This window comes from Furipterus horrens, unplaced genomic scaffold (genome assembly GCF_987537825.1).
Source record: "Furipterus horrens unplaced genomic scaffold, mFurHor1.1.pri manual_scaffold_5, whole genome shotgun sequence".
NCBI lineage: Eukaryota > Metazoa > Chordata > Mammalia > Chiroptera > Furipteridae > Furipterus > Furipterus horrens.
In genome coordinates this window covers 121,523,892-121,545,200 of record NW_028327175.1, presented here as the reverse complement: position 1 = coordinate 121,545,200, position 21,309 = coordinate 121,523,892, and the positions used below count along the sequence as shown (strand labels likewise).

Below are 21,309 nucleotides of genomic sequence, written 5' to 3'. Positions count from 1 at the left end.
TTCTCTCCCCTGTGTACCCTGGGGGCAGAGAACAAGCCCTGGTGATTTCCATCTAAGCCACGTGTGGAGCCCAGCACATAGTAGGAGCTCAATACATTTGTTTAATAATTGGATGAGTAAATGAATGGCTAATTCACTGCTTGAGTCAAAAGGTCTTTTCCAGTAGAGAGGACAACTGCATTCTTTTGAGGCACTTGAGGAAACTGCAAAATCCACTCCAAAGGCCAAAGGCTCTGAACCCCTCCCTTTTCTCTTAGCTAACCCTCAGGAGAAGCTGCTCGTGGGGCCAAGGCCCTGGCCCAGAGCCAGGAACCAGGTTGCATCCCTGCTGCCCCTTACATGCCTGTGACTTCGGATAACTCACTTCCTCTTTCTTAGAAGAGATAAGTGTAGGGAGAAGAGGCCCACATGAGCCAGTCCCACAAAAAGCCCCCAAGGTGTTACTTTCCCTCCTCTTTCCCCCTTTCCTCCCTGGGCTTTTTCTTATTAAGGAAGCAGAAGATGGCAAGGGCCTCCCAGTGTTGCAGTGGGCAGTCCATGAGGTCAGGAAAGATGAAGGGTGGGGATCCAGAGGAGGAGAGAGCTTCCATCCATAGGGCAGAGGACCTCACACATGAACACGCATCTGTGTAATAAAACCAAGGAGACCCTGAAGTGTCCTTGGGCTTGGGCAGGGTGGGACACATCTGTGACAGACAATCCTACCTGCCAATCAGAGGGGAACTAAATCTTTGAAGCGGACACGTGCCTGCAGGAGTGAAAGCGGCTGTTGGGAAGTAACAAATAAGAGAAAACAGGGAACTAGAAAAGGGGAATGGAAGGGCCCCTGGGGGAGACCACCCAGAGAGGAGGGTCTGCAAAATCTCTGTGCATGACTGGGAAAGCTGCCTTGAGAGACGGACCAGGGGGCTTCCTCTCACACCCCCGATGCCTGACATTCCCCTGAAGCACCTGATGCAACCTGTGGGAAGAGGGTGGTGAAGGGCCCGGAGTTGGGGAGCTGTGTCTTCCTGGGAGAAGAGGGAAAACAAGCATGCAGCCCGGTATGGACACTGCTGCCACCTAGTGGGAAAAGCCTATTATGTCTCCTGGTTCCTAACACCAGGATCATCCTTGGCTGAGCACCAAGTAAAAAGGTTTTGAGATGGGGGAAATGCCTGTGCTCCTGAATTCGGGGACACAAGGCCAGGGGGAGCCTCAGGAAGGAAAGCAAACACCCTTGGGGAGTATGCATAGCTCACATTACTTTGCCCATCTGTGTCTGGTTTCCCTCTTCCGTGTAGTGAGGGCAGAAGCACCTACTTCACAGGGTTGTGATGGTCAGGCGAGTCAATCTGTGCAAAGTACTTGGCATAGTAAAAAGTGCTCAATATGCTCCTGTGGTTGCTCAAAGGGATAACTGAAGGTGTTCACCTTGCTGCCTCTTCTATACAAAAAAAAAAAAAAATCTGTGCCTTCTATACAAATGCAAGTTTCCTTAGCCCCACCAAATCCCTCCTGTTTCTAAATTCTGGGGCTGCCACACCATTTATTCCAAAGGGTGGAAGGCTCTGTGGGTCCCAGCTTCTTTCTTTCTGATTCTGGGGTGGTTGGTGGAAGGGTTCCAAGTTTCAGCACTTTCTCTCTCCCCTCACCCCAGAGTGTGTGATCACAATGGCTCCAGGCTGTGATATCATAGAGCCACTGCCCCTGTCACAGGAGTAGAGGAATCAGGGGTCATGTGGCAGTGGGCAAGGGTGTGGGTGTGGCTGGTTGGGCTGGGGGCCGTAGAAACAGGTGAGAAGTGGTCCTAAGAGCAGTGGGAAAGAGGAAAGCGTGGGGGGAAAGGGTCAATGCTCTCTTAGGGACTGGGAGGCCAAACTTCAGCCTTTTTCTGCTCTCCACACTTCTCTCCTACCCATTCTGTCCAGCATGGGCCTTCTTGTGGAGAGCTCAAATGATCTTTGAGAAGTTCCTGGGGAAAAAATCAAGCCCCTTTGTAGCCACACTAAGGCTGTATGGCTTGGCAGAGCCCTGAATACCTCTGCCTTTTGGGGTGGGGACCCCGGATCTGGCTGGCTCTTGTCATAGACTTTGCTCTGGGTCCCCAGCACCCTGCCCAGAGAGTGCCAAGATGCTGGCCCTGAGAGCAGAGATTCCACTCTTCGCAGACAGACCTGACTTCTTTGATTACCCAGACTCAGACCAAGCCAGGCTCCTGGCTCTGGCCCAGTTTATTGGAGAGAAACCTATCATCTTTGCTAACTCAGGTATGAAGCAGCTTGAGAAGGGGTCCCCTCCTTGCCAGTGCCTGGAGGAGAGCTGACCTTGGAGTTGAGTCCAGGGTCCCCATTTCCCCCTTCTTTGTCCAGCAGATTCCAACTCCAGGTTCTTCCATCATATCCTGGTAGGCTCTCTGGTAGTGGCCTTCTTCTTCCTCCTTTTCCAGTTCTGCACACACATGTAAGGCCTGCCCCCACCCCACCCCTAGCCCCAGCCCCATCCACCTCAGCCTACCTTGGGAGAAGTTAAAGGACCCAGAGGTGGCTGCCCACATCTGATCTCCATATCCTATAGGAGCTTCCAGAAAGGGGCCTAAAGAGCCAGACAAGGACCCTGGACGTCACCCTGAATGTCCAGACCCACCCTCCTCCCCTGCTGATGAATAAAAACCCTTGCTCTTTCCTTCCCTGACTGCTCAGTGACCAACCAGGAGGTCTTGCCCTGTCCTGTGGTCATTCTTGATTTCCATCTTCAGCCTCTCACCCCACACCCAGCCCCAAAGAACTGGGCTAAGAGTGTCATGGTGGCGTTCACGCAGATCGTCTTTATTAGCAGTCTGTAAAGCACCTCCCAGGGTCCCCCTGACCCCAGACCGGAGGAAGCCTGAAGAGGTTTGTAGCACCAGGGACATGCCATGGCCTGAGGGCAAGATGTGCAGCCTAAGGGGGAAGGAGCTGGGTGCCCCTCACTGGCCCCAGGGATTGCTCAGCACTAGGAAGGCTGGGGATAGCAGCTATCTCCCTCCCCCCACCCCAACAAACTAGTTTGAATTTGGGCGAATAAATAAAATAAATAACATTCCTCAGGCTGGTCTCCCCTGGAGAGGAGCTATGGGGGCAACCAGCCCTGAGCAAGGCCCATGGGGGTTAGTTAGGGTGTCTCTTCCCTCCCAGATGTCAGGGAGCTGAAAGGAGTTTGCAGCAGGGGGTATGGGATGGCCTTGGCAAAAGGGCCTCCCCCACATTCTTTGACTCCTGGTCCCCTTGAGTCTCCATCAGTCTCCCCACAGCCCTCAAGCCTTAAGTGGATGGGAAGTGGTGCCCTTCCTCTGCCCTTCACACTCCAGGGCCCCAGGGTTATGATCAGAGAAGGGAGTATGCAGGAAGGGATTTGCGGACCTCAGCTCCCGCACCTTGGGGAGAAGAGGCCTTCTCTCCCTGCCTTCCACCTCACCTGGTCCTGGCCCCTTAGCCCCTGAGGGGACCTGTGCCCACTCCTTCGGAGTCCATTTGTCAGTCATAGGGCTGTCAGGACACTGGCTCCCCGCTCCCATCCAGCAGCCCCAGAGCCCTGTCCCCGTAGGAATAGGGGTGGGGAGAATCCCCTGGCTCCACCCTCAGTCCTGGGTCTGACAGGGAGAGGGCGGTGGGGAGCTCCGGGGCCGAAAGAGGCGGCAGGCCCCGCGGCAGATGAGGAAGAACCAGTAGAGCTGGGGGGCGAGCAGCAGCGCGGCGCCCAGGTTGACGTGGGCGGGGATGGCGAGGGGTACGGCGAGCAGCGGCAGGCCCGCATGCCGCCCGTAGGCCCAGTACAGGTAGGGGAAGAGCAGCACCCGGCAGCAGAGGAAGCTGAGCAGCATCAGGGCCCCGTTCACCTTGTGCAGCAGTGTGTGCTGCTGCTTGTACTGCGGTGGGGGCGCGGCAGAAAGCAGGGACAGGTGAGGGGGGCGGGGGGCGTGCCTCCGCTCTCTGACCACGCCCCCGATCATCTCTGGGCCCCGCCTCCTCTGCCCCTCTCCAGGCTTTCCCCTCTTCCGACAGTGCCCGGCTAAAGGCCCTGGAAACCGCCTCCCGTCTGTCCTGTCCTATGGTCGCTCCTAGACCTGACACTTCGCCTGTCCTTTAAAGAATCCCTAAAGGTCCCTGAAAGTGTCTGCTCTTCCTGTGCCCTCCCGTCAGGCTCATATACCCTCAGGTACTCTCTCACCTGGATAAGGATCTTCCCAAGGCAGACAAAGGGTGTGCTGACCTCTGCCATCAGCAAACAGCCTAGAAAGAAATCTCCCTTGCCCTGCCGCCACACCTGAGAGGAGAGGGAGGAAACACCCTCGTCTCACCCTGGATTCCAGGGTAGCACCTGCTCCCCTGCTCTCCTGCTCTTCCCTCCGTCACTCTTGGAGATGCTGAATCCTGATGGTCTGGACATGACCTCGCTGTATCTAACAATCTTGTAGGTAAGACTGTATACAGTATATTACATATGAGGAAACCGAGACTCAGAAACATGCGACAGCAGCTCCAAAGCATCACAGCTAGGTAGGCCTGGCCAGGCAAGGCTGACCCCAGACCCTCTTGCTGTCTGGTGCTCATAAACCCTCCGTGGGGACCCTCCACCCTAGGCCTGCTCTGCTGCTGGAACCAGGACCCCCGCTCACCAAGGTCCTTACAGTACTGGCATGAGCAGGGCATGGGGGCCCTGGCTGCCAGCACCCTGACTCACCACCGACAGCGGGAAGCACACAAGCACCATGACTGCATGGTGGAGCACCATGAGGAACTCCTTGTGCAGGTAGCCACGCGCCACAGCCCAGGTGCTGTCTGGGGCCCTGGCCCCTCCTTCGTCCCCTCCGTGCCCCTTGACCTGGTGCTTGTGCCAGTGACAGAGAAACATGGCGTAGATGTCATAGATGAAGTAGGGCACTGCAAACTGTGTGTAGGCAGAGGAAAGCCAGTGTCTGTTGGGCAAAAAGGGGCGGGGAGAGAAAGAGGTGGTCAGGAAGGAAGGAAATGGACAGAGCAGCTGCCAGGTGCTGGGGTTCATGCTGGACGCATGATGTGCATCAGATCTCAAGTGCTATTCACAGCAACCTGGAGCTGTTAGGACTCTAAAATTACATAATGAAACCCCAGGTTAGGGGGTGAGAAACTTGCTCAAAGTCACACAATCACATAGCTGGTAAGTAGTAGTGATGGGATTCAAACCCAGACTGACTTCAAAACCCACCCAGTTTTCATATTCATTCATTCATTCATTCTATTCTCCCTCCTCCTCCTCCTTCTCCTCCTCTCCCCCTTTTCCCCTTCCTCCCCACCACAATCATCATCATCATCCTTCTTCTTCTTCTTCTTCCTCAGTCTCTCTCTCTCTCTCTCCCCCTCCCCCTCTCCCTCTCCCTCTTCACAATATGGTGGGAGAAAAAAGGAAAAGAGATAAAAAGGCAGCACAGACTAAAGGGCAGAGATAGAGTGAGAAAACAAGCTCAGGCACGATGTGAAAGACAGCTGAGGTCAGGACAAATAACAGCAGAAGGGCTGAGAGTGATGGAAAGGGACCGTATTGGCTAACATTGTCTAGTTATTACATGCAGGTGCTATTCTAATAGTCTAAATCTTTTCTATGCATAAACTTGTTTACTCCCCCACAAAAATCCTTTAAAAAATAGGTATGATTATCACCTCCATTTTACAGATGAGGAAACTGAGAGGCTAGGTAACCTGGCCAAGGAATAAACATGAGAAATCTGGCTCCATCACCCTCGCTCTCAGCCCTGCTGTCCCCTGGAAGATTTGAGACAAGTGTCACAGTTAGGCCCTGTTGGGAAGCTGGTGCTGTCTGTGCTACCCGTTCTTCCTGAATGTGGTCCAATCTCTTGTTTTTTTCAGGTACAGCCAAGCATTATGGAGAAAACGCTGAGCAAAAGCAACCAAGAGCAGGGAAAGTTCTATGTACTTTGAGAGTAAACAAAAATGAAAAGTGCATGAATATGCAACATTGCATTTTTCTGCTTGAGTCAGTACATTGAGCACTTTCTCTTAAATCCTATAGTGCTGTGACAGATCTGAGGTGAGGGTGGGAGGTCAAAGGGGCAGGGCCAGGGGAACTGGCCCAGCTAGGTGGAGGGACAGAAGCAAAGTCAGCCAGAAAGAAACACAGAAAAAGAACTGAGCCCAAATGTAAGGAGCTGCTGAAGAAGTGAGTGAGACCTGGAAGTAGATGGGCATAGATTGGGGGTCGAGCTGGGAGCAGAATGAAAGCCCTGGGGGAGGCTGGCCTGAAAGAGAACAGGCAGCTCACACTGGCAGGGGTGATTTCAGGAAAAGAGAAGCTGAGACTTATGTTGGAGAGTGCAACCACGAGGGAGAGAGAGAAGGAGCAGCTTAGAGAGACAAAGAGCAGCAAAGTGGAAAGGGGTCCAACAGCCCACAAGAAGTTAGAGCAGGGAATGGCCAGGAGAACTGGCTGTAGCAGACATTGTAGGAAGTGGGACCACTGGCTTATAGGGTGACCAGGACCATTCACCAGTTCCTAGACAGCAACATGAAGATTTAAACCCAAACCCATTCTCTGAGCAATTAGGTCCTCCGAAGTAGGAACAGCTGTTGCCCCTGGATTAACCCTGATCCTACTCACCTACCTGAGGATTAAAAGGGGGAGGGAAAAGAACAGAGCTGGGGTGGGGAAGGAGTAGTAAGACTTGGAAGGTGACCTCTGTAAGAAGGCAAAAGGAGGTAATGTGTGGGGATCCAGGCTCATTTTAGGCCTTGGAATGGAGAAGAGGAGGAGAGGGCAAGAGGAAGCCAAGTCACAGGGGTGGAGTCTGAAGAAAGAGTTAAGTATCCACTTTATGTGAGCCAGAACTGCTCTAAGTATTAAACATACACAACTCAACTCCCCCTTGGAGCTGCCTGGGAACTCATCTGCAGGGGAAGGGGTGGGGGGCTCTAGGTCAGGCTCATCCAGACCATGTCCCTGGGGCTCAACAGCCACCATAGAAGGGGAGCAGGGTCAGAAGTGAAGCATGAGGAGTCATCAGCATCCTTACAGGCAACTCTAGTCAGCCTGTGGGCCACCTAGAACTGGTCTGTCAGCACCATGGACAGAGCCCCTCTCCTTCCTTCCTCAGGGCTTTTTTGGCACGCACCGGGCACTGCAGCGGCTGCCAGTGCCAAATTTTGACCTCTGCAGACGCGCGCGCGCGCGTGCGCGCACACACACACACTACACGCTAGTGGCCTTGTTCATGCCATCTTTTTTTCTCTCATCTCCCTCGTTCATAGAACTGGGGCCTGGATCCCCGAGTTCAGGGAGGATGTGAGAGGTGAGCCGGAAATGAGGAAGAAGGCACTCCAGTTAGCTGCTGGTTGGAAATGGGGTCTGAAGGGTTTAAGGATAGGAGGTAGAGGAAGAAACAACATTCAGATCCTAGGATGCAAGTGGCAGGGAAGCCCAAAAGCTGCTTTGAGAATTCTGTTTGATCCCTGCTCCTTCTCCTGCTGGTTCTGACCTTTAAGGACAGGACACAGATAAATTTATCCCTGGGTGTGGAGTTGCAGCTATTGCAGTTAACTTTCTCAGGTTCAAGTGAAGGGCTTGCGGACACTGAAAGAGTCCTCTAGAAAATCTCAGGGCCCACACATACCTAAGCTGCCGCAACGTGAGCAAAGGGGGTCTCATGGCACTTACTGGTCATCGATGACGTGCTTGCAGGAGGTGGAGACGATGTAGCCAGCTGTGGAAGCCATGACGGCTTGGACAGAGGACACAAGCCTAGGAGGAAGAGGGGACAGCAGTAGGGAAAGTCGACACACCCCTTGGTTTCTCCTCTTTACTGTCCAGTTACCAGGCTTTTGACTTGGTCACTTCTCAGGCCACTCCCCACCCATCTTTGCTCCTGGACTTGCCCAGCTGCCACTCCACAGTTCACCCCACTCCTCGCTGCCAGGTTCCTTCCCTCAGTTGTGGGCACTGGGTTGTCTTCCTCCCAGGAAGACACCAGGGAGGTCACTCTGAGGTGAAGCAATGCTGAAAATGTGTGGCTGTTACCAACACCCCTTCCTTGGGAGGGACAGAGTGGGGACAGCACAGGATGGCACGGGGAAGCCCTGGGCCTATTCTTGCACTTCTCAGATGCCCAGTCACAATACTTCTCATCAACTAGTACCTCAGTGACCCCGAATTTCCCTTGGCCACCTTTGCACTGTCTCCTTAACTGCCACCATGCTCCCCTCTCCAACTCTGGCCCTCATTCCAGGGTTGTACAGAGTTCCAACTTTCGCTCCTCGGTCCCTCGTCCTCCCAAACACATGCACTAAATAATACACAGCTCTCTGCTTCTTGCCTTGTTCCCTAATATTTTGTAGGAATGTTTCATCACATGCTGATCCTGTTTTGGAGGGTGGGACGGTGAATGAGGAAAGGAAAGAAAAGCAATCTGAATGCGAGTAGACCAGCTGGTTGGGTTTGGATGAGGTCTCCTGGGACAGATAGTAAGGGTAGTGAGGAGGAAAGGAAGCTTGGAGGTAAAGCCTACTGACCACTTCAGGAATCCCCAGATCCCACCAGGTCAAGGGTTCAAGGAAGTACTGGGTCCCACTCAACCCCATAAAGCCTGAGAAGGGGAGAAGGGCTGAGGGGAAGGGGTGCAGTTTACCTGGCTGAAACAATGACTGCGTCGGCCTCCTCCCAGCGCAGCTGGGGCAACCGCTGGAGTGTGTTCTTGGAGAGGAGGAAGAGTCCGGGGAACACCACCCCCCCAGCCACCATTGGGGTCAGCATGTTGGCTCAGGCCTGGGCAGGGAGGCTGAGCTGAAAGGAGTTCGAGGTGGAGAAAAAATGCAAAGACAGAGAAGCAGAGAGAGAAAGAGAAAGGGGCACAAAGAGGAGAGGGCAGGAAGGGATGGGTCAGGGGAGTCAGACCAGAGGAAGGGGAAAGGGAGTTAGATTAGCTGAGAAAAGGGGAGAGGCCAGGGAAAGGGTGGATCTGAGAAAGGGAGCAGGAGAACGCCAGCCGCGGGGAGGGAAAAAGATGAGGAGGGGAGGACATGGTAAGAGGACAGAGAAGGAGAGGGTACTGGAGGAGGAGGAAGATGCGGGTGGGGGAGGGGAGGGAGAGACAAGGCTGGTGGGGCGCGGGGGGGGGGGGTGGGATTGCTTACGGAGAGGCTGGGGGGGCCCGAGGAGGCGGGGTGGGGATGGGGGTGGGGGTGTGGGGTGGGACTGTGGTGCCAGCCCTGAAAGGTAGGGAGCGCGGGCGGGAGGCAGAGGAGCAGCCGGGAAAGTGGTCGGCGGTCAGCAATGCGCTCCTGCCTCGAGCTGCTGCCACGGTCCCCGCTGCCCCGCACTGACGCTGCATGGGGTATTATAAAGAGTTCGTGCCCAGCCCCCTGCCCCCTCGGCGGGGCGGGGGAGGGGTAGGGTAAGTCACCAGCTCGGGTAGGGCGGGGGAGGGGTGGGGAAATGATGACACCGACCAGACACCGAGAAACCGGACCTGCAGTGGCGGCTCCCCATGCAGCTCTGAGCCACGGCAGCGGCTGCGACAGAGAGGAGGGGAGCAGAGAAAGGGGGGGGGGGGGAGGCCCTTAAAGAGACAGTAGCTGCTGCACAGGGTGGGGGGCTGCTGGAGGAGAGGCTCTCCTCTTGTGGAGGAAGGTGGCCCAAACTCCTTGGCCAGCTGAGAGGGGACTCTGAGCCCCGAGGTGGGCCTGACCCTGTTTCCCAGCAACATTTTGCAAATGCCTGCCATTTCCCCTTCTGTCAGAGCTTCCCACACATGTCCCTCAGTCGCCTTGTTGGGGGTCTCACTGCGGCTTAGGGGAGCCCACTGCAGCAGCGGATAGAGGATTCCCTGGGGAAGGGAGCAGAGAAAGTGGTGCATCTTGCTGCCTCTGAAGGATGAGTTTAAGGAATGGACAGGAATAAAAACACTTCAACACAGTGTCCTTCAGACTCAGGGGTGCCCATGGCCTGCACACCAATGGAAGGGAGGAAAACTCTAGATATATATATGCTGTGCTTCTAGGTCCTGACTCCGCTTCAAACTGTCCCATGATTTCTGTCTAATTATTGTAGCATCACTGAGGTAAGAACACTTGTCCCCTTTTTACAGGTCAACAAATGCTCCCCACGCCTTCAGGGACCCTCCCCAATGACACATGTTTAACAAGAGGCAGGAACCCTTTTACACTAGGTGTCAACATGGCTGCAGGGTTTGAAGAGGGTGGGGAAATGCTGCCTCTCAGAAAACCCACCTCAGACCCCAGGATGCTCCGGCCCCACCCTTCAGCTTCCTGGCCTCTCCTGACCTCCCTTAAGCACTAGTCTGCTCTTTTTTTTCCCAGGTTTATTATGCCCCTTCCTCTGTGACTTCACAGAACAGGAAGTTTCTGAATGGGAAAAGAACTGGGATTGGCTGGTTCAAGCCTTTCATTCAACCATAGGGAAACCAAGGCCTAGCCACTTGGCCAGGGTCACGCTGCGGCCACATCCAGACTGGCCTCGGCCTTGGTGCTGCTTCTCTTTCTTTCGTGCAGCCTTCCCATCCTGAGCCCAACAGCCCTGTGGACTTCTGCATGATGGGAACCTGCTACCTAAACGTTTGGTTTCCAGGCCTGCCCTAAGATTCTCCTCAATAAGTAACCCTACAATTTGCCTTTTCCTGTTGAAAGCCCATTCCATCTCCTCTCCCTAAGAGTCAAAGAGCTGAGATTTGCAATTGCACGCTGTCCTCTAGTGGCAATCTGTGGGAACAGACCCTAAGAGGTCTCTGGCCTTGGGCAGGAGTTAGGGACAATTTTAGAGATAATAGTGGACCTAGCTTCCTGACCTCAGGGCTTCACTTAAAGGGTCCCCAACTTCCTGAGTGTTCACTCTGTGCTCAGTACAGGACAAGGTGATTTATATTCATTCTTATTTCATCTTCCCAGATGGTAGTATCCTTGTTTTACAGATAAGAAAGTGAGACTTAGAGATTTAAAAAAACAAGACAAAAAACTTGCCCAAGATAAAACAGCTCTGAGAATTGGCAAAGCTGGATTTTAAACCCATGTTTGCATAACTCCAGAGGTAAAAGCAAAGTTACCAAAAGGTACAGGGTTGGGGAGGATGGGCAATGGCAGGCAACCATGACTGCTTAATTGAGGACCACAGACCTAGTTGAGGAGTTGCGGCTTCACTTTGGGTGATGTGGGTCAAAGTAGGAAGACAGTTTTCTGTCTTTCAGGAACTCACCCGGGCACCCAGGGAAATTCCACCCTGCTGCCCTCTCCCTCTCCTACCGAATATCTGATGATAGTTCACATGTATATTAAGCTTTGTCAAATAGGTCATAAATTTGCAGCACAAGGGCCCAATCCAGCTTACAAACATGTTTTGTTTGGGCAGTATGGTGATGCCTATATTGTAATTTCTTAGATTCTAAGTTATTTGTCAGTGTTTGAAAATTAAGAGATTTCACCTAAAAGTTCAAGTTCTTTAAGAAAGAATCAGGGGGATGGGCGGACAGGGGAGAGCAATGGGGGGGAAATGGGACAACTGTAATAGAACAACAATAAAAAAATTGTAGAAGAAAGAAAGAACGGATCAGGTCGAACAACGCTGGGCCCACATCCTAACTCCAAAATGTTTGGTTGGAGCTGAGCAGTTTCTCCCCACATTTAATAGGATGAATATGAGTCCTCCAACTCATGAAGTCCCAACAAAGTCCCTTGTGTTACTTGCAGGAGGTTGTAACCCTTACTTTATAAACATGAATTCATCTGACCTTCACACAACATCTCCATAAGGAATGGAAGGTGGGTATTCTTACTAAAGTTAATTTACAGATGAAGGTTCCAAAGTTCAGAGATGCTAAGTGACTTGCAAAATATTCCACAGCCAATGTCTTTTGACTATTGAATCTCCCCCCAGCTGCCACACACACACACACACACACACACACACACACACACTGCTGCTACTCTCACCACTAATTCTTCCTGAAAGTAGAAGATCAGCTCCATTGGCCCTGACCCCAGGAAGGATGCCCTCACCCTGTCCTCTTACTTGGATGCCACCAGAACAGCTTCTGGTCTCTCCATCTTCAGGTTGGAGTGGTTCTGCAGACACCAGCAGAGGATAGCAAAGATCAACGGGAAGAAGATGCAGCCCACTACAAAGAGCAGGGTCATGCCTGTCTGCGGTAGAGAGGTGAGAAAAGATGGCCATGAGAACACCTTAGCTCAGTGTCTTCAGACTCGGAGACCCCATTCATAACAAAAGCTCACTGGCCCATAGGATCCATCCATCTGTAACCATCAAAAGCCACCAAGCATAGCTCTTCTCTAATCTCTTCGGGATCCTTGTTGTACTTAAATATCCATCGTTCAAGGCAGGGGGACATCCTATTTTTTAATCAACCCAATTCCAATAATTTCATTTTTTAAATTCATTTTTTCCTCTAATCCCTGAAGCTGGTCTACACCTCCTAGTCCATATTACACCTTAAAATTCCTTCTCTTTCTCCTTCATCTCTGATGATGTGCTAGTCTTCCCTTAACTTAATCGAGGTCATTCCATCCCTTGCCCCCCGCCCAAGCTCTTCATGGCAACTCTCCCTTTTCCTAGGTCCTCACCTCTGAGGGGTAAGGTGGAGACTAGAGAAGGAGACTAACTCTCATCAGCACCCAGAACTTGAAAAAACGTTGAGGGGGTGTTCAAATTGTAAAGATTTGAAATTTGAAAGTAATATTTCTTTTAAAAGAAAAACCTAACAAACATTATCCCATGTAAAAAAAAAAATTGAAGCCCCAAACATATTTACATAAATGTTATTTTTGTCTGGAAAAGCCTCCCCTCCTATCCACTCCAGGGAAGGGAGGAGTGGGGAAGTCCCAAAAGGGGTGTAGGGAGCCTGCCATCCTGCACTCCTTAAGAATCTTTGAGGGGACCTAGTCAGGATAGAAGGAAAGTGTCAAACTGCAAAGGCACGAGGGCGAGGCAGCTCTGCTGAGGCAGTTGGAGAAGGAAGGAACATCACTCTCCCATTGGTGGACTGATGGAGAGTTTGGAATATATCATGCTCCCATTAGCCCACCTCTTAACACATGTGCCCTATCATATGCTTCCTGGAGAAGATGCCTGCTCTGGCGGAGGTGAGGGGTGGGGCCTTCTCTTGCAGAATTGGCCAATTAGAATTTGTTGATGGCTTGATGGACAGCGCGTTTCAGGGGCGGAGCTGAAAGAGGAGAAAGGAGGAGGAGGGACGGCAAAATAAGAACAGCGTAAGTAGTTGTTGCTTTGAAAGACAGTATAGGATACTAGTTTAGACTGCAGTTTCTAGCGGGGGACCACCTGGGTTTCAAATTCAGACTCTGTGGGTAATAAAAGAAACATTCTATATGGCTCCATTTGGATGAAGTTCAAAAATATCTTACGTGAAAAATCACAGTTTTTAAGTTGGAGGAAGGTGTTGACTGAGGAGATTCCAGGGGGCCTACTGAGCCCCAAATAAAGGAATATCCTTATATTGATCACTGGTGCTTATCCCCCTGGCTGGTTTGGCTCAGTGGATTGAGCGTCGGCCTGCGAGCTAAGTGTCGCTGGTTCGATCTTCCAGTCAGGGCACATCAGAGAAGGAAAACTCTGATTCCAAAAAACCTCCGCTGCCTTGCGGCATACCTCTTCAGGGGAAAGGCTAAGGGAGTAAACCCCGACAGAAAATACGGAGCCGGAGTCCCTAAGGCGGTTTGACGTTGTAGTCAACACCGGCAACTCCTGCGGCGCACCTGAAGCCAAGCTGTATTGACTCCGTCTTTCCCTTGGACCCTTCAGCTGCGAAGAGAGGGGGGGTCTGCTGCATGGGCAACAGCAGACCCTCCATATCACCCCGCCCAGGCTCTGTAGCTTCAGCTTCACTGGAGAGGACACTCCAGCGTCATCGCAAGATGTCGATTCAACACGGGAGGAGACAGATACCGTGTCACTCCCGAGTCGGACTGCACAGCCATTCTCGGCAGTGCAGATAGACTCTTAAGAAGCTATACCATCGTCTCTCGAGACGGACGGCTGCCGATCACTGGTGCTTACATATGTTAAACGTTCTCAAGGAATACTCTTAAAAATTTTGCACTTTATTTAAATTCAGCTGGAATTTTAAAAACGGTAAACAAAGCTACGCTTTTCCATTCCCTGAATGCTGGTGGGCCAGTCTCTGTGAGTCTCAAGTCTTCATTTGTGAAGTTGGGAAAATAATACGAGCTCGTTAAGTGCTCCTTATATAGCATTTACTATGGGCCAGACACTGCTCTAAGGTTTTAAAAACATTAAGTCATTTCCTCAAAACCACATTGTGGGTAAAGATAATTACTGTGCCCATTTTACAGATGAGAAAATAGAAACAGGCATGGAGCTGTTTGGTGCCTTGTCCATGGTCAAACTCTCAGGGAGTGAATGAGACAGGGATTTTTCCCCCCATCATTATTTTTGCTATTCCACCAATGCATAGAGAATGTATTGGTCAAATAATGTGAGCAGATATAGAAAACTCATAAGTTAATTTTTCTATAGGGGCTGAAAAGTTAAAGAAAAAGAAACAAAGCATCATTGAATATAGTTTAGACATGTCAGTCACATTTTCAGAGCTTATCTCTGTTAATAGTTCTTGCTTCCTTAGCTTTTCCATTTTCCCCCTTCTGGATAGTCCTCCGAAAATGAAATTAAAGGTTAAAATAAGATTGTTGAAGATGAGGCCTCTGGTTGCCTAACCAGTATCCAATCTCATCATCTTCCTTAGTTTGTTGGGAACTAAAATGTGCCTATTTTAAGAAACAATATTTCCCAGCCTCCCTTGCAGTTAGAGGTCTGGTCAATATGGTGTAAGCAGAAGTCATTATGTGGGATTATATGCAAAGGTTTTTGAAAGGGAATCCATGCAGTCACAAAAAAATATAAATGACACTTAAACATATGAAAAGATACTGAACTGAGGTTTGAAACCAGGCATGCTGTCTGGAATCTGCTCTGTTATCTTCCCAGCTCCTATTCAGGCTCATTGCAAGGATTAAATAGAAATAGTGTGTATGAACTACTTTGCACAGGATTCTGGGCCTTTTAGCTACTATTATGAGCACCTGTAGTATATAAGGCACTGAAATACCAAAATGCTTGATATACATTCTCTCATTTACGGATCATTACAATCTTACAAATAATCTCCCCATTTTTCAGCTGAGAAAACTGAGGTTCAGGAAAGTGAAATGACTTGCCCCACATCGCATAGTAAATGGCAGAGCTAGGACTCAGATGAAGGTCAACATGACTGCTGATTTTAAGTTGGAAGAAGAGAGGACAGGAAGAAAGCGTGCAGTACAGTGGGAGACAGTTTCCTCTCCTTGTCCCTGTGGCTTACCCTGGAATATAGAATAAGGAAGGAAAGAATCCTGGGCCATGACTGGTAAAGGTCAGGCCCCCGTTGCATTGGAATCTGGACTCTCACCTATGTTTCCTTCTTTCGTTATTAATTTCTTGTAACAGCCCAAGGCTGCATGGTCTTGTCTGAGAGACAGAGGATCAGGGGAGAAAAAGAAAAATACTTGTTTAGAGCAATGGTTTTTAATTTCTTTTACAGTAACCCACAAGAGACACATTTTATTTCCTAACTCAGCACATGCATACACATGCCCAAACTGAACCCAAACTTTCTTACAATACTTATTGATCCTTATGTGCAGTACACTGTGGCATTTAATACTTAATAATTCTTATGTGCAGTACACTGTGGCATTTAATACTTATCGATCCTTATTTGCAGTACGCTGTGGCATTTAATACTTATTAATCCTTATGTGCAGTACATTGTAGCATTTAATACTTATTGATCCTTATGTGCAGTACACTGTGACAATTTCTATATCAGCGTAATCTCTCAAAATGCTGGTCATATCCTATTAAGTCTGTTTCACAACCCACTGTGAGTAATGGCTCAAGTTGGAAAAACCTTGGTTTCTTAACTTTTTTGTTGCTGTTGTTAATGCTCTCCCAAGGAGCCTTTTTAAAAGACATTGTTTCTTAATGGCCACTCCCTGAGAAATTTTGATGACAGATATACCATATACCTGTGCTTTATATATCAAAAAGTAAGAAATTTTTGCCCCCTTGAGGGTGATATTACCCCTGTTGAGAATGCATTCGAGACATACCAACTCATTTTCTGAGTCTTTACACACCATCCCAACATCCAATGAGATTGTATTAATCTCATTCTACAGATGAATAAACCAAGGCTGAAAGGTTAACATTAATTATAGAGGATTCAAATGGCTGGTAAATGGATTGGGAATCCAGAGACCTACCGAGATCCTAGCTCAGCTGTTTAATGATCTTTTCTGAAGTTTTGTTTCCGCACATGGAAAATGGTGGGATTGGTCCAAAGAAGTGTTTTCTGTGTGTTGTGTTTTTTTCCCCCATTTGACCTAATAATAACAAACATTTATAATAGCATTTGCTAGATGTCAGTCACAAATCAATGCCCTTTACATATATTAACTAATATAACCCTCACAATAATCTAAGAGGGAAATGCCATTATTACTTTCCCTTTACAAATGAAAGAATTGAGACACAGAGAGGTTGTTGACTTGTCCAAAGTCACACAGGTAGTAAGTGGTAGAGCTGGGATTTGAACCTAGTAGCCTGATTTCCAGACTACTTGCTTTTTTTAACCATGAACTTTAAAAGGAAAATTTTTATCACTATAGAAACTAGAAAACCATTATCACTTGTAAATTGAGGATATCAAAAAAATTAATAAGATGAAATAACTTGTTCTAACATTTTAGCTAGATACTATCGCCTGCTCCAAATACTGAACGAAAAGCCTGCTCTCTCTTTGTTAAAGACAAGATAAGCGTGGATAGAGAAGTGTTAAAAGGCTTCTGGCAGCAAAACGAGACTTTCTCCTGGAATAATCAGAAGTGTTGAAAGAGCATTGGAAAGCATAGCTTTCCCATGTGCATGCATGCTTTCTTGCTGATCTGTGTACCAAGATAAATCCAAGATGGTGTGCATTCCACACACTGTGGGCCCTTGTCTGGGCATTCCAGGCGTGTCCAAACATCCCTGGGGGAAGGGAGACAAGACCAGCCAGTTTTGGCACAGGAGTGCAGCACCTTGCCCCAATGTTTGGAAGGCAGTACCCGCAGGGTGCAGCGTGGGGTGGGGCTCACTGCCCAAGTGCTGTCCAAGGTTCACCTGGTGCATGGCAAAGACCCCCGCCCCACCTTAGCCTGGCTCACCAGGTGGCCCTCTCACCCAAAGGCTGTCCTCACATACCTGTCACACAGTTCACACTGGGCCTGAAGTTTACTGTTTCCTGCTACTTCAGGCTTCTCCATCCAAATGCTGGCTCTTTCAACGTCTTAGAACCTGGGTGTAGCGCAGCCCCAGCCTGCAGAGGACTGCAGGTGTGATATCATTGAAGGCTGTGAATAAGTAAACAATAAGTAGCCAGAAGTGGCCTGTTTCCCACATGATACCCAGGGAAGGGTCCGATTCCCCCTACAAGTGCTACGGGGAGAGTCCTGGCCAGCGGGCCAGAACATTTATTATTTAGTGCTTTAATTGTACCGGTCCTGGGTTAAGTACAGTTCCAAACAAGTCCAGTCCCATCCTTTAGCTGTACAACAGAAAAAGCTGAGGGGTACAGCACGTGAGTTGGAGTCAGAAAACTAAGGATCCAGGCTTTTTTCCCCCCTTATTGTTGTGTGACCTTGGTCAAGTGTCAGGCCTCTCTGAACCTCAGTTATATACACACAGAGTCCCACTGCTCAGACTCAAATCTTAATTCAGTCACTCACTAGCCAGGAGAACTCGTGCAAGTGATTTAACACCTCTGAGCCTTGGGGTTCTTATCTACAGAATGGGCACAAGAGCAGTACCTCTACATAGAGCTGTTGGGATGATGGAATAAGATGTGTGTAAATACTCATTGTGATATTCATTAAGGAAAAAAAATGGTTTCTGCCTCTCAGGTCTACTGTTAGGATTAAATAAAACAAAGTCTGTGGAGAGGCCTCTACTGGTGCTTGCTTTAGCTTCTTATTTCCCCAGGGTAATTATCTGAGCACAGGACTTTCATTTTCATAATGAGGAGGCTGCTGAACCTTTTAGACTCTGGGAGGCAAATATTGTCTGCTGTCCATAGGAGGGGCTGAAAGTATGAGATCAAATCAGAGCTACCAGGTTTCCTTCCCACAGCCAGGCTCAGGCCTGCTGAGGCTTCTTTCATCTTCTGGGCTTCCTGTGCATCTCAGGTCTCCCACCCACCCCATGATGATTGGGAGTACATATCCCTTTTCTCTCTTTCCCAGGGGCAGTGCAAAACTGCATGTGATGATACCTGACATCTCCAACTTTGAACTGTAGGTAGAGCAAGATCTCATAATTATCCAGCTTTCATAAAGTCAGTTTTTCCCAGCCTCCAACAAATGTGGGAAGAAGTAGAGCCCTGGCAAAGTGGGGTGCATATATCACCTGTCCTATTGGCTTGGCACTGTCCACCCTTCTGCATAATGTATGAGCACATTGTAGGAACAGAATACCATCAGTAGTGAGTCTGACCATCACAGGCCATAGATGTGTTCAGAGGCCTTGCCAAGGCTCACTTCTCTGTGTTGGCAGGAGCTGAAAAGAGGGAGGCAGATGTGTCACGTGAGGCCTTTCCTGGGGCTGGTTTCTACTTGGACGTTGGGATTCTGCAAAGAAGATAGGGGCAGACAAGAAAACAGCCTCAATAAGGCAATCTGACTCTGCCTTCGAATCAATGTTGGTAACATTAGGGACACCTAGACTTCTGTCTTCTGAGCTTGAAGCCCCATGAAGAGGGGCTGGTATCAGGGGTGTCTGGGACCTCTCAGTGTGGTTGAAGGTGAGAGGGGAAATTTGGGACCCAGAGACACAGACCCTAGCAATTTCTGTGACTTCCTCATGGTGTGAGCAATCCCCAGGGGGCAGCAGCTGTGGTGAGGTACATCTGGGTGGAGAACATGGGCACAAATAGGTACAGAGTGGCAGAGCTTTCTGCTAAAAATGCAAGCATGTGTGTAGAACCACAAAGGTCAGGAATGAAAGTGGGAGGTCTGAGTGCCTCGGCTCCCTGAGAGCTACAAGAACTAGGGCATCAGATAGCGACACTTCATTGGTAGATACAGTTGGATTCAATTCATTCATAAAATCAGTGATTCCTCACTGGATGCCCCCAAACCCAGACCAAGTGCTAGTGCTAGGGATATGGAGGTGAATCAGACCCAGGTGCTCACAGTCTAATTGGGGAGTCAGGTACTGAAGTGGAGATTCAAATACCTTGTAGTAAAGGGATAGATCAGCATTATAGGCATGGTGTCCAAAGTGGCCACCTCTTCCTGAAGTCGGCAGGAAAACCTCCCTGAGGCAAAACTGAGCAGAGGTTTGAAGGAGGAGGGAGGAGTTCTCAGAAGGGAAACAGGGGGTGGGTGTTGTTCTAGGCAGAGGGAACAGCATCTGCAAAGGTGTGGGGCTGTGAAACCCTATGCACTGGTTCAGGAACCTTGAACAGATCCTATGGTGGAGCCTTGAAAGAACTGATGAGGCACAAAACAATAATTTCTTTACATATTTTCTGATTCCCCCTCCCCCAGTGTAATGTAAGCAACACAAGGGGAGGAAATTTGTCTGCTTCCTCCTCTGCTAGAGATTCAGAGCCTGGAGCAGTACTTGGCCCCCAGTGAGGTATGTTTGGGAATGAGTCAACTGAAGACAGGCAGGACCCACTGGAAGGTGCTGACAGTCAGCTGAAGCATTTGGGCTTTATCCCGTACTCAGTGGGAAGCCTTTGGAGGTTTAAAAATAGAAAAGGAACAAGATCTGCTGTGGGTGGGAGGAAATCACTTTGACAATGATGCAATAGTTGAAGAAATCAGATTATGAAGACTTTTAAGTTTTTTTTTTTAGTTATCATTTTTATTGCTATTCTATTACAGTCATCCCAATTTTCCCCCTTTGCCCTCCTCTGTCCATCCCACCCCCCGCTCCCACAGTCAATCCCCACCCTGTTGTTCATGTCCATGGGTCATTCATACATGTTCTTTGACTTGTCTCTTCCCTTCTTTCCACCATTATCCCTCCCCCTCCTCCCTCCCCTCTGGTCCCTGTCAGTCTGTTCCTTGTTTCCATGCCTCTGCTTCTATTCTGTTGGTTCGTTTATTTTTTTCATTAGACTCCTCTTATAGGTGAGATCATATAGCATTTGTCTTTCACTGACTGGCTTATTTCACTTAGCATTATATTCTCCGAAGCTTTTTTTTTTGAGAGAGAGGGAGAGAGAGGGAGAGAGACTGAGAGAGAGAGACATTCCTTGGTTGATTCTTGTTTGTGCCCTGACTGAGGATTGAACCTTCAACCTTGGTGTATCAGGTTGAACGCTTTAACCAACTGAGCTACCCCGCCAGGACCAGATTTTAAAGTCTAAAATTAGGACACTGTCAATAAAAATAAGTGGGGTCAGCCCTGGTTGGTGTGGCTCAGTGGACTGAGCATCAGCCTAGGAACCAAAGGGTAGCCTGTTTGATTCCCAGTCAGGGCACATGCCTGGGTTGCCCTCCAGGACCCCAGCTGGGGGCGTGAGAGAGGCAACCACACATTGATGTTTCTCTCCCTCTTTCTCCCTCACTTCCCCTCTCTCTAAAAGTAAATAAAATCTTTAAGAAAATGAGTGACATCAGGTGAAAAGATATTGAGATGCCAGACAATTGACAAGTAGCTTTAACTTTTACAATGTCCCTATGAGAAAGGTGGCTCCCCTTTTACAGAGGTGGAAATGGACTCAGCGAGGCTCAGCAATTTCGCCGAAGTCACACAGCAAGTTGGTGGTGTAACTCAAAGTCTTCCTTTTGTAGTGTCTCAGAACCCAGCATATGAAGAGGACCTGACCCGGGGGGGTGGCGGCAGAAATTTGCCATTTCGGTGCAATAGCTGCGGGAAAGCCAGCAGACCGCAACTAAAAAGAGCTGGTAGCCACAGAAAAACGGCAGGAGAAGCTAGGCGGGGAAAAGGAAGTTTGGGTTTCGGCGGCCGCCGTAGGAGCAGGGCTCTGTTTCCATAGCAATCGCAGGAAGCCGCGGAAGGTTTGTGGCCTGTGCAGCCACGCCAGCCAATTGGGCCTAACGCGGCCGCGGAATCCTTGAACTATCTGCTGCCCCGAGGGTACAGGTGATGTGGCTGGGTGGATGGAGGGACTCGGGGTCCTCTGGTGTGGCCCGCGAGGGAGGTGTCGCCCTCGAATCCCTAGATCCTCATCCCTACTGTCTGGATCAGAGG

The 21,309-nt window shown here is 49.7% G+C and overlaps 2 protein-coding genes across 4 annotated transcripts; one reads left to right on the top strand and one right to left on the bottom strand.

Annotated features, from left to right (window-relative positions):
• Nucleotides 1-1,718: 1,718 nt before the first annotated feature.
• Nucleotides 1,719-2,578, top strand: FIMP1 (fertilization-influencing membrane protein 1). The gene is made up of 4 exons (XM_090279382.1): nucleotides 1,719-1,776; nucleotides 2,091-2,249; nucleotides 2,355-2,442; nucleotides 2,557-2,578. The coding sequence occupies exons 1-4, from the start codon at nucleotides 1,719-1,721 to the stop codon at nucleotides 2,576-2,578; spliced, it is 327 nt and encodes a 108-aa protein (XP_090135508.1).
• A 208-nt stretch (nucleotides 2,579-2,786) lies between these two features.
• Nucleotides 2,787-9,507, bottom strand: TLCD3B (TLC domain containing 3B). Of its 3 annotated transcripts, none has more exons than XM_090277536.1 (6): nucleotides 9,473-9,507; nucleotides 8,633-8,787; nucleotides 7,666-7,749; nucleotides 4,702-4,936; nucleotides 4,189-4,284; nucleotides 2,787-3,886 (listed from the first exon to the last, which is right to left on the bottom strand). In XM_090277536.1, the coding sequence occupies exons 2-6, from the start codon at nucleotides 8,755-8,757 to the stop codon at nucleotides 3,599-3,601; spliced, it is 828 nt and encodes a 275-aa protein (XP_090133662.1). In that variant the 5' UTR covers nucleotides 8,758-8,787; nucleotides 9,473-9,507; the 3' UTR covers nucleotides 2,787-3,598. The 3 variants fall into 3 exon arrangements, with proteins under 3 accessions (XP_090133662.1, XP_090133661.1, XP_090133660.1); XM_090277535.1 differs by having other exon boundaries at nucleotides 9,453-9,491; XM_090277534.1 differs by lacking the exon at nucleotides 9,473-9,507 and having other exon boundaries at nucleotides 8,633-9,078.
• Between the last annotated feature and the right edge of the window lie 11,802 nt (nucleotides 9,508-21,309).